The 12,733-nt window shown below is 56.3% G+C and overlaps 1 protein-coding gene across 1 annotated transcript in view; it reads right to left on the reverse strand.

Moving 5' to 3' along the window:
- Positions 1–12,733, reverse strand: part of CDH23 (cadherin related 23) — a gene marked incomplete at its 5' end in the record, with an annotated part of 358,117 nt that overhangs the window by 119,411 nt on the left and 225,973 nt on the right. The window contains 5 exons of the mRNA XM_080822934.1: positions 249–321; positions 4,905–5,032; positions 7,205–7,310; positions 8,736–8,973; positions 10,550–10,614. Coding sequence (XP_080679060.1) covers positions 249–321; positions 4,905–5,032; positions 7,205–7,310; positions 8,736–8,973; positions 10,550–10,614 — 610 coding nt within the window. The remainder of the gene's footprint in view (positions 1–248; positions 322–4,904; positions 5,033–7,204; positions 7,311–8,735; positions 8,974–10,549; positions 10,615–12,733) is intronic.

The raw sequence follows: 12,733 nt of genomic DNA on the forward strand, positions 1-12,733 counted from the left end.
CTGGCCTCACAACGTGATTCAGTCCCCTCAGCACATGCTCACTTCATCAAGCTTGTTCTGTGGCTGATCGCTGGCCATTCTCTCCCCTGCCGGAAGCAGCTGAAGGAGAGTGGGGACCAAGGACCCAGCACAGTGCCTGCCCATAGCGGGTGCTCTGCAAACAGCCGCTGGCTGGCAGATGACTAGACTTGTCATGGGTGTGTCCGTTGGCCTCCTGCCTCTGCAGCCTCCCCCACCGGGGCCTGTACCTGCCATGATGTTCTCCACCACGGAGACGAAGTAGGCAGGCTTGCTGAAGGTGGGCGGGTTGTCGTTCTCATCCTGGACGGAAGGGAAACAGGTTGTCAGAGCCAGGGAGGCCAGCAGGGCTGGTCGGCTGCCCAAGGGGAGGCTGGGGGGGGGGGCGCTGGCACAGAGGAGCTTTGGCCTTGATGTATAACCAGAGCCAGGTGGGGTGTCATGGGGGGGGCGGGTGCTCCCCTGGCTGGGCTACAGTTTGGGGAGGGAGGACAGGCCTCAGGAACACACGTAAGAGCCAGGAAGATGGAAAAGGAAGGCGGCGGTGGGGTTGTCTAGAACCCTCGGCTTCCTTCTCTCCCACTGGTTCTCGAGCGCATCTCCAAGCTTTACTTCTGTTCTGCCCAGCTCAGCACCCTCCATGCTGGGAGTACCGCTTGAAACTTCCCTCCCAGCAGCTCTAAGATGGCGATAGAAGGTTCTAAGACCCTCCCCACAAGAAGGAAAGGGAGAAAGGAACACCCGGACCTAAAGTTTCTGGTTTCCAGAGCCCGGATTCCAGGCCCCTCGGCACAGGTAAGAACAACAGCGGCTCCTCCACCCACTGGGGCAAAGCCTGGCCCAGAGCCCACCACCTCCGGTTCTCCAGCAGTCCCTCGTCCCGCCCAGCCTCCACCAGAGACCAGCCTCGGCGAGACAGCGGCCAGGAGCTGGCGCAGGCCTAGGGGCTGAACCGGCCCGGCCTCGGCCTCCCCCTGCTCCTCTGTCTCCCTCTTCTACTCTCTAGACGATCTCTACACCCTCAAAGACTCTGGTCCTCGCCCACTGCTTTTTGTAAGCACTCGATGTGAATTTCTTTCTATTGACCTCTTTGAAGAAGCTCCCAGGCCCCCTGACTCTGAGCCTTTCCCCTTCCCCTGGGAGCCCTGGGCGTGGTGGCCCCTGGGGAGTCTCCTGGCTGCCGTGTTCACAGCACAGGCTTCCCTCACAGACCTGGGAGCTCTTTGGGGGGCAGACTCCCCTCGAAGCCCCCTTTCCTAGCATCACTTACAGCCGAGCAGCAATGAAAGCGAGACAGGCTTGACAGCTGGCTGTCCACGCCTCGGAACTTTCGAGAACCCCATCCTGCCGGAACTGCAGACTGCGGGTACCCAGAAAGGAATGCCACTCTTCTTCTTCCCCAGCCTGTCCCTGGGCTCTGGGCTGTGTTAGCACCTCCCCACCACCCCCCTGCCTTGGAGAACTGGTGGCGTGAAGGCTCGCCTGCCATCCAGTGCCCCAACAGCATGCCCGGGCATCCCCCCGGTGCAGGCGCCAGTGCCCCATATATGTATATATTTAAGCCTTCCGCTTGGCTGCGCGAGACGGCACCGAGAATGTCAGTGACAGAGCGTGAGGCAGAAACTTATTAGCGGTGATATTTCCCCGGATCCTGGCACTGCATTTGCTATTAGTTCTAATTCAGCGGCTCCCTCTACAAAAGCTTATTGTCCCCTAATGGGAAATCTACAAACCAAGTTTGACTTCTTTATTAAAAACCAACAAGCAGTGGGTGAAAGGAATCACCTGGCGCCACCCTCCCCGGCCCCTTTCTCCTCTAGGAGCCTCCCGCCCTGATGTGCCTCGCCCCACCCCCAACCTGTGCCAGAGACACTGCTGTGAACTTCTCATCTCTCATCTTCGCCCCCAGTTGAGAGAAAATCCCTTTGGTGGACGGAGGAGGCAGCTTAGACAAGTGACAGCTACTTAAAAATCACCCATGTGCAAAATCAACCCAAAGGCGATGACCTTTTCAAGTGTGGTCCTTAGACAAAAGTGACTAGTGACTACACCACCCCAAAGCCCTGCTTGAGGGAGTATGTTCCCTCACGGCCAAGGTGGCTCCTGTCTTTGTTGCCAGAACCCCTGCCCCACCCTTCCCTGTTGTCAGGGCCAGAGCACACCGGGAGGGAAACTGTAGGGCCCTGGCTGGTCTGCAGGACAGCTTTGAGGGAATTTGAAAATGACCCTTTCTGCTGGGCTCAAGTAGCTCTAGGCCCGGTGGAGCCCTGCCCCCACCCAGCCCTGCACATGGAGACCCTGCTGTTCAGCTTTAGGGAGGGAGGCAAAGGCTGCTGACCCCTCTTTTATTCACAGTGAATGAAAGGTTCGTTTGGCTCCTTGGCCACCCTCTTTCTGTTTGCTTGGGCTACCCCGGAGAAGCCGAGGCGAAAGGAGGAAGAGGCCCTTCCTGGGTTCCTTAACTGAGCCACAGGTGGGGAAGCTGGGGTTTGGGGCAGTCCCTGGGTTTCAAGAACCCATCGTGGGGGCCGACCTTGGAAGGCCTTATTCCTCAAAGTGTGGTCCCCTGACCTGAAGTGTCCGCACTGCCTGGACCTTGCTGGGAATGCAGAGCCTCGGCCCCTGCTTAGGTCCACTAAATAAGAATTTAAGATCTCCAGGAGATCCACGCGAACCGTGAGGTGTACTGGTTTCAATTGCACACAGCTAGGGATTTCCGAGGCTTCGGGCCTAGGAGTATACTGGAAAGGATGTGAACTCAGGAGTCAAGACAGGTCAGGATTCCAATCCTAGCTTACCAGGACTGGCAGCAAACTCAAGTACCACTTATTAGCCAGAGAAAGAGGAAGGCCCTGGGGATCCTGGACCTACTATATTTTGCCTCATCTGTGGAATGGGATCTGGAGAGATTTAATTTCCACGTGGCCAACTCTGCCTGTCCATCCCTGGGCTGGTGTAGAACACCTCAACTTATTTCCTGACTCCTCCTCTATTCTCACCCTCTCCCTCATCCGCTTCCCCCAAACTGAGAGCGCATCTTCTCTGTCTGGCTGAGTTCTCGAAAATTCCCATTGGTACTGGAGATAGCTGGGAGCACAGATGCTGCCGACGGTATGCACGACCAGCCTACCAGCTGCAACGACAGCCAATGTAACAGGTGCCAAGAGCCACCTGCGTGATTTCAAGCCTCACGACAATACCATGGTGTAGTACCATGATTATCCCCATTTTGCAGATGAAGAGACTGAGGCTGAGAGAGACAGAGAGTTAAGGACCCCAGGTCATAGAGTTAGAGGGTGGCAGAGCTGGGTCTCAAAGCCATATGCCTCCCAAACTCTGTTCCTTCCTCCACTCCTCGAGGAGGGGGCAGATTTCACAGACACACTTTTCCCCTCCCATCCCTGCCGCTGCACCTTGCTCACTGGGAAAAGTCACCATGCCTGAGAGGACAATACCAACCAGTTGAAAATGGTGGGTTGCTTGAGCTTGGGAGTGTGACCAGGACTGGGGAGCTTTGGGGGCTGTGTTTAATCAAGATGGGTAAACTAGGGTTGGGGCCATGTGGAGAACACAGGACGTGGTCACAATTGACAAGGAATGCATTCTGCTTCTCCGGTGCCCGCTTGCCTTGGTACTTCAAAGTGCGGGGCTGTGGGTAAAAGGCAGGCCGTGAGTATTTAGGGTTCTGTGGATCTCCTCTTTCCCGGTCGCCCCTTCCCCCAGCCTCCCACCACTCTCTGAAACCTGCGAGGGACCCCAGACTCTGCTTTTCCCTTTGCTGGTTCTTCACAGCCTTACCCTCTGACGCCACCCCTAGATCCTGCTCCTGGCTGCCCACAGGCAGGGCTCCCCCCGAGGCGTCACCCTCCACCTCATCACTGCCAGCCCATCCTAGGGAGCAAGCAAGTTGGGTTCCCTGCCCAGACAAGGACCATCCCACCGGGCAGCTGACCCTTGGGCCTCTGCTCTAGATTGAAAGGATGAGGCTTGGTAAAGCCAGGTATGGGGCAGCGCCAGAGGCTGCCAGTGAAGGCATCTGGGACAGGAAGGTCATCCAGCACTTCTGCATGGGAGATTTTCCAGCGTATCACAGCGTATCTCCTAACCTGTCCATCTGATCTAACCTTCCTGGAGTCTGACATGCACTAACTCTTCCGTCAACACACACTCATGGCTCCTGCAGGCAGCAGCCTTTATGAGATGGGGGTACGGGGGGGGGGGGGGATGCTTGCACGTGCACAGTGGGGAAAGGCCACTGCTGCCCCCTTCAGACCACAATCTGCATCCCTGGGATCGCTAGCGGGGCAGCGCGGGGCAAATGAACCGGCGTGGAGATGGATTCAGCGACTAACAATTTCAGACACGGAGAGCACTAACATGTGTTTGATATTCATGTCAGACCAGCTGTGGCTGGGTTTCAGGCCCCTTTAGATCTTCAGAGGAGCGGACAAAGGAAAGAGAAAAGGAAGAGGGGGATATAGAGAAAGAGACAGGAAAGAGATGACCTCCCTGTAATTTCCCTTCAACTTCACAAAGCATGGCTCTACACGACGGAATCCCATGGCATTTCCTCCTGCTTGAGCCCCAGTTCCTGTTCCCCACCAGCAGGCCTCCTGAGGCCCCCTAAAGAAGTTAGAGTAGGATGGTGGGGCTCTTCTCTCATCCCAGGGCCTGGCCTTCCTGGCTGAGCTAGGGGCAGCTTGGCCGCTCAGCGATGGCAGACGTTTGCAGGACAGTCTGCTGAGTAATTCCCCGAGTGGCAGGGACAGCCAAGGATGTAGGGACACAGTCTGACACTACGGGTTCAGGCAGGGCGCCCAACACTCTGGGAAGCACTCACCACCCGTTACCCTGAAAGGGCAAGACCAGCACCTCCGGGTACTTACAAACACCTCAATGGTGACAGGGACAGTGCTGTTCAGAGAGGGGTTGCCAGCATCCTTGGCCATGACCGTCAGGTAAATCAGCCCGTTGGGTATCTGCTCGTAGTCCAGGGGACGGCTCACGCTGATCACTGAAATGACAGGAACACGGCTCCAGGCCCCTATAAGCAGACTTTAGATGCCCGTCTAGCCAGGGGTCTCCTTTGGGCAGAGAGGCTGTGGCTGGCACAGGCTGGCCAGCTCTGCCTCATTCCCTGCCCCCCACCCTGCCGCCAGCTCTGAGCTCCTGCAACCTCGTGGTCTTGACTTATGTGAGGCACAATGCTGAGCACAGCCGGTGTTGACTGTCTTGGTGGTAATGTAACCACCGCTTTACAGGTGAGGAAACCAAGCTCAGAGAGGCTCAATAACTTGGCCAAAGTCACACAGCTGGCACCATGTTAGAGGTGGGACTTGAGCCTATGTTTCCCTGAATCCAGAGCCTAGGCTCTTCCCCAGTAGGTGCTATTGCCTGTTCATCTGTCTGTCTGTCTCACCCACTTATCCAGCACTCTCCATCAGCCTGGAAGCCGCTCAGAGGACAGCGTCATGCCTCTGGCTCTCTAGTTTGGTCTTCTACCAGTTCTCCCTCCAGATACGCAGAGAGCTCACCCACTTACTGCCCAGCCTCAGGGCTGCCAGGGGTGATGCTGACAGTGGGGTGCAGACGGCAGCTCCTTCCTCAGTCTCTCTGGCTCTGCCTGATCCCTCCCACGGCCTCCCTCCTCTCTCTCCTTCCCTCCCGTGCCTCCTCCCTTTACCCCGTGGGCTCTTCATGCCCATCCTGTCCAGCAGCCTGCTCTGGGCACTGCTTAGATCCCCTTGGGGGGACCCTCAGGTTTCGCCAACTTTACTCTCAGCAGAACTTTGCTTTAAGGGGGTGAAGACAGCCCTAAAGCCAGAGGCAGGTAGAGGTGAGGGGGATCCAGGGGCAGCTGTGAGATGCTGCCTTCTGATGTCTCCACCACGGCGCCAGAACTATCCCACGGGTACTCTGCTGCTTGGGGAGGGAAGGCATATGGGCTCCCACGTGGGGGGCATAGGTGGTCTGCTGGGGCATTACGACAATATGAAATCACCACTTTCTACAAGGAAAATGGAAGTAAAAGCTTTGCTTTAGTAATATAAAACCTAAGGGTGGGTCTAGCCACGAAGAGGCTGGGGTGTGCCAGTGGGCAAACACACTTCAGGTCTTTGAGGGTGCGGGGCATAGATTTTAGAGAGAACATCGGGCTGTAGCATCTGGAGCGAGGACTGCAGTTTCCATGACCTCATCTCCCCGACCTGACTATGGGGTACAGGAGGAGGGAGTGTTGGACTCAGAGTCACCCAGGATGTATCCGTTCTGCCTTGGGGTCACCTATGCCTTCTTCAAGCATTCGGGAAACTTCCCACAGGAGGGGATGTCCAAATGATCCCTTAAATCTAGCCAGAGGTTAACAGCTTAAGGCCAATGGAAGGCAGAGCAAAGAGACAGGGGGGAAGGGTTTTCCTGGCAGAAGGAACAGATTCAGCAAAGACATGGGAGTGACCGGTAAGGGGAGAGTGTCAAGGGTCTCAGAGAGGCTAGGTTCTGATATGGAGACAGACGTGCTGAAGGAAGAGACTGGAAGGGCAACCCAGAGCCAGATCACACGCGTGTCTGTCGCTGGCCCCCTCTGCTGTGTGACCTCGGGCAAATCACTCCCTGTCTCTGGGCCTTTGTTGTCCCTCCTCTGAGAAACAAGGCTGTCTCAAGATCTTGGAGCTGAAGGCTGTTGCTGCTACTCCCTGCCTGGGTTCTGGGGATCAGGAGTCCCAGGAGGGCCGTCGGGGTGAGGTCCAGAGTCTGGGACTGTGCCTGAGCCAAGCAGGGAATGGTAACTGCCTGCGAGGCTGCCGAAGTGGGCCCAGAGCATCGGGAAGCATGGCTGACAAGCCTCTGCCTCATGGACCTGGCCAGGCAGCCAGGGTAAGAACGAGGGGCCCTGCAGACTGTGGTGATATCAGATGCGGGGCTGCCCACGGCCTGAAACCCAGAGACAGATGGAGCTGTCCCTACAGAAGGGTGATCCTGGGCCTGTGTCCCTCAGCCTGGCTGATGGGCTGTGGGGCAGCTCCCGGGCTTGTCCAGGGTGTCTGGGAGACAGACGGCCACCCCCCTCCTGACAGCCTTCTGGGGTGCCTGACTCCCCCCTCGCCCCCCGAGAGCGTCGTGGGTGTGCCGCCCTGCTCTGGCCCACCACCCCTCCTCCCCGGGCGGCCCCTCGAACCAGCACACCTACCTCCATAGCCCTCGTACACGCTGATGTCAAAGTAGCTGCCGAAGGCGGAAGCGTTGACGATGCTGTAGGTGATCTGGTTGTTGGGAGGGGAGTCCTCATCGGTTGCCTGGGGGGAAGAGTACAGACAGGGCCCATGAGCCCTCAGGGGCCGGGGCTGGAAGAGGGCAGGTGGGAGGGGAGGGATGGTCCCCTCAGGGTCGCCTGCTTCGGGAGATTCAGGCCCTCCTTGTCCCTCAGCCAGAGGCCACCCTCTGGCTCCCCACAGACACACCTCATGTCGGGGTGTGGAGGTAGTGTGGGAATCTAGAAGGTCTGCTGGAGGCCTAGGGGAAAGGGGGAAGCCCGGGGCTTACCCTGAGGGTGAGAGGGTCACCACCATCCCTGGCACGACCATCTTGTAGACCCTTCGGTCTCAGCTTGAGCAGCCCAACCACAGAGGGCCTGCGCTGACCTCTGGACCAGGTAGGCCCTGCGCTGTGCGCCTCCTTAGTCCCTCCACACCCGGCTGTGGCTTCCTGTTTCAGTTCTGCCTGCCTCCCTCAGACTGTCAGCTCTGTGCCAGCAGGAAACTTACACTTCTCGATGGCTCTTGTGTACCTACAGTCCGGCACAATTTTTGGGACACAGGAGGTGTCAAATAAATGCATTCTGCACGAATGCAAGGTGGGGTGGATGCCCTGGAATGAGGTCAGAGATCCCTCTTTCCCTCTGGGATGACTGAATTAATTAGCTTCTTTTCAGGGGTCTCTGTTTCTAGAGAGGCTCCAAGGGGCTCCCACTGCTCTGGTGTACTGGGATCCGAGTGGGGCGGGATGGCATGGGTATGCGGGTTCTGCCTTCTCTGCATACCCCTGTGCCCACCCCTGGTCCCTTGCCTTTCTTCCTGCCCACTTCAGAATCCAGCTTTAAAGGGAGACTCTGGGTTCTGTCACTCTGGGTGGGCACAGTGGGGAAGGGGAGTGAGGAACATCAAGAAGTCTCTGGTCTGGGGCGCCTGGGTGGCTCAGTGGGTTAAAGCCTCTGCCTTTGGCTCAGGTCATGATCCCAGGGTCCTGGGATGGAGCCCTGCATCGGGCTCTCTGCTCAGCAGGGAGCCTGCTTTCTCCATTCTCTCTGCCTGCCTTTCTGCCTACTTGTGATTTCTCTGTCAAATAAATAAATAAAATCTTAAAAAAAAAAAAAGAAAAAGAAAAAAAGAAGTCTCTGGTCAGAGTTACTCTGTGTGGGGGGAACTCACTGCAGGAGGACATTGGGAGTACGGGGTCCCGAGTGGAGATCCTGCTTGCCACTTGCCAAGGCAGAGGGGGAGGATATCCCTTTGCTGAATGGTGACCTGAAATTTAAGCTGACCCAGACACTTGCCCCACTTGGTTACCAGGGACACGAGGGAAAGCTCAGATGCAAATAGGGGCTGAGTTCTTTATGAATGGTGGGTTGACGTCTCTCGCGGCAGCTTCCACAGGGCGGTGGGCAGGCCGAGGCTGCCGAGGGGAGGACAGGAGGGGGGCTGGGTGGCAGTCTGGCTTCTTACCCGGAGCCGCACCAGCTGGGTGACAGAAGGCTCGTTCTCCCTCAGGGCCCCCACATAGGCATCCTTCTGGAAGGTAGGCACGTTGTCGTTGACATCCAACACGTTGATCCTGACCCGGCCTGTGGTCTCCTCGCCACCCCCATCCCGGGCGATGATTGTCAGGGTGAAGCGCTGGATGAGCTCGTAGTCCAGTCTGGCAATGAGCATGATGAGTCCACTGTCCTTGTCCAGAGAGAACCTGTGTCAGGCGGGACAGGGGGAGAGAAAGGGCCCCAGGTGTAAAGTCAAGCAGCTCAAAGATAAGGCCTGTATTTACCACGCCCTGACTCAGAAGAGTGTCTGTTTCTAATGTGGAGTGGGGTGGGAGGTGGTGGGCACGGGTGAGGACCACATGGGGGTGGGGAACAGCCAGGTACTGAAAGGGCAGGAGCAGGTTGATTTCGTCAGAAGGAACTGAGGCAGAACGACCCTCCTCCTGCGTGAACAGGAGTTTCTGCCTACTGTCCACGTTCAGATGCTGGAGAACAAGGACGGTCAGAAATTCTGTCGTTCCAGATGCTTTGGCCCCTAAATGTTCTAGGCGGGTGGTAAAGCATCCACCTAGGGCAGGGGGTCATGGGTCATCTCTCGGGAGAGAGCCCTTTTCTTCTGCCCCAGGGTGGAGCCTTGCCTAAGAGCCTGGCATGTGTCTCCTGGGGAGAAGTGAGGCCCAACGAGACCATCCCTCTAGCCTCCTCCCTTGAGTCGGAAGTTGGCACCTGTATGCCCAGATCTGGTCCTCTGAGCCCAGAAGGTCCTGGCTCCAGGACGAGGGAAAATGACGGGAAGGGATGAGGAAACCCAAGTTGATCAGCACGAGGCCATGTGGACACGGGGGCCCTGAGGGACAGAGGTGCCCTGTGCATGCCTCCTGCTGCTGGCTCCTTCCTGCCCTCGTGAGGCTCCACCAGGAGCGGCAGAGCAAGGCTGGACGGCTAACAACCTGTCTCTTCCTGAGCACCCCCACAGCCAGCCAGGGCCCAGACCGCAAGCTGACAGCCCGTCTTCCTCATCCTGCCGAGTGTCCAGAGGCCTCAGACCTGCTCTCTAACTTCCACTTGGTTTTGATCATTAAAAACGACAGGGTTTCCCCCTCTGCTAAACTAAGGACGAGGGAAGAGATGGCCCAAAGCCACGGTGGGTGACAGGGCGAGGCTGGCAGCAGCGCGGCGGTGAGGTGAGTTACCCCCCACCCCCCCAGCGGCTGAGGGATGCGGCAGGCCCCCTCTTGCTGGAGGCCACGTATCCCGGTGGTGAAGACCACACGCAGACGCCGGGCCCTAGAGCTTACCAGCTGTGTGACTTTGGGCAAATGTCTCAGCCTCTCTGAGTCTCTGCCTCTGCAAAGTGCAGACGCTAACAGTGCCCAGCACTGAGTTCCTCTAGCACTTGGGGGGATGAGATCGGATCATGTGTGGAAAGCCCTGGGCACCGAGCAACACACAGCAAGGTTCCCAGATGGGAGCTGCAGCTGCTATGGCCTTCGCTGGGTGCTGTCACTTGTGTTCCTGAGCTGCTTCATCCCCAAAGCTAAAGGCTATCTTTCGAGGGTCAGAGAGACGATCCCTCTGAGAGTTTAGAGGATTGGGCCACGACTGTGCCACGGCGAAGGCCATGCCGGCAGGGACGCCCGTGGGTTCTGACTCCCTGCTCAGTGCTCTAGCCACAGCAGCACCGCACCCTCCCTGGGCACTGAGAAGTTTCCGGAACCTTGGAATGGTGGAGTGCCACTGCTGGGGTAGCATGGGGTGGGGGGCGCTGGGGCAGGGTCTTACCTGTCAGGGTCATCGCTGAAGAAGTAGTTGACTTCGCCGAAGGTGCCCACATCATTGTCTGTTGCCTGCAAAGGTCAGAACAAGAAGTCATTGCTGCCGGCCCAGGCAAGGCTCCTGATCTCCCCGGGAAATGTCCACAGCCGGCCCATGGTTTCAGCAGAGGTTCGGCTTTTGTGAGTGGGACTTCCGGCTTCTGCCTCATTCTCGGCTCATCTGTAGTCCACAGTATAGGTGAAATGACACCATTCATTCACTCATCCGTTCCATGTTTTTTTTTAAGGTTTTATTTATTCATTTGACACAGAGAGAGAGAGAGAGCACAAGTAAGCAGAGAGGCAGGCAGAGAGAGGGGGGGAAGCAGGCTCCCTCCTGAGCAGAGAGGCCAATGCAGGACTTGATCCCAGGACCCCAAGACCATGATTGAGCCGAAGGCAGAGGCTTAACCCACTGAGCCACCCAGGCGCCCCACTGCCCGTTCCCTATTAAGCACGCACTGTGTGCCAGGCACTGGGACTCTGCTCCTTTCCCAGGCGACTCACTGCCCTGGAGCTGGGCAGCCTGCTGCTGCCACCAGATGCCAGGAGCAAAGGCCTTGGACTGACCTTGTGGACATCTGCCTTACATTTGGGGCTTCTCGATAAGATTGTGATTGGACAGAGTTTCTGCTAATGAAAATGTTTCATTACTTTTATTTTAGCTTTAGTGAAGTATAATAGACAAATAAAATGGTAACACATCTGAAGTGTACAACGTGATGATTTGATATACATGTTTGCTATAAAAGGATGTCCCCCACTGAGTTAATTAACACATCCATCACCTCCCTTACTTACCATTTTTTTTTTTTTTTTTTTTTGGTGAGAACACAAAGTTCTACTCTCTTAGCAAATTTCAGTTCTACAATACAGCGTTATCAACTGTGGTCATCATCTTATACGTTAGCTCCTCGGACCCCATTCATCTTACAGCTGAAAGTTGATCCCCTCTTAACAACCTCTATTTTCCCTGCCCTCCATATCTTTGTATCACATATTTTTTGAGGTTCTCCTGCAAGTTCCTGGATTCTGTGAAATCTATCGAATTCCATGTTTTTTATGATAGACCTGAATGTTTGAGAAAAACGTGTTCAGTATAGTCAAAGAAGGCAGAAGAGTGAATAATGTATTTCTACACCAAATGATCCAAGCGGAAAAAAAATGTTTAGACCCAAAGGGTTCAGAACTTGGTTATCTAGGAAACCTGGTTATCCAGAAAGAGGCCATTTCTGGGGCTGGGGTCAGCCTCTTGTGCCCAAGTCCCATTCAACATGCCCACTGTCTGCATTCTGGAAGACTGTGTGAGGCCTTCTGCTCAGTCAGGCTCCGAGCACAGCACAGGTTCTCAGGGATGCATGTCGAATAAGGGACAAAGATGACGTTGAGCCGTGGAAGCCACCCTCCTACGCAGGACTGCTTCCAGGACAGACCCTCTCTCTGAGCCACTCCTCACCACAACCGTCATTTACAGAGCACCTTGCACTTGTCCCACATCTTATCTTCGTAATCAACCTGCGACGTAGGTCCTATTATCAGCACTGCCTCCAATTCACAGACAAGGAAACTGAGGCACAGAGAAGGTAAAGAGCTCCCCCAAGGCTGCACAGGGATTTGAAGCCAGTGCCGTCTTGCCATGCCCTTGGCCTCCTTGTGTTACTGCTCTGAACTGAGAAGGGAGCTTGCTCTTGGCAGAACCTAGACAAAGCTCCTCAAGATAAGCCTGCCTCCCTCCTCCCCTTCCAGGGACTAGAGAAGTGGGGAGGAGCCCCTAAGTTCCCTTTTGCCCCACCGATCATCATCACCACGTGTGGCTGTAGTCAACTACTATAAGTGGGGCTTGGCCTGGTGATGCCCTCAGGCCCCTTGGTGAGGTGTCAGTGTGGCCTAGAGACCCTAGTTCCAGGATAGTGCCAACAGTCAGATCACTGTGTGACCAAAGGTCACTCCCCTCAGTCCTCAGCATCCTGGTGGGTCAGAGGAAAGGGTCTGGGGGAGCAGCAGAGGCAGAGCCGCACCTGCCGGGCTCCCTCCCAGCACCCGGTGCTGGGCACAGAGCAGCTGCTGAATGAATGCTTGGAAAAGGAATGAACAAGTTCTAGTAAGAAGGGGGTAGAGAGCTGGGGCAAAGCCAGGGAAGAGAGGAGATTCA

The sequence above is a fragment of the Martes martes genome, assembly GCF_963455335.1.
Source record: "Martes martes genome assembly, chromosome: 14".
In the NCBI taxonomy this organism is placed as follows: domain Eukaryota; kingdom Metazoa; phylum Chordata; class Mammalia; order Carnivora; family Mustelidae; genus Martes; species Martes martes.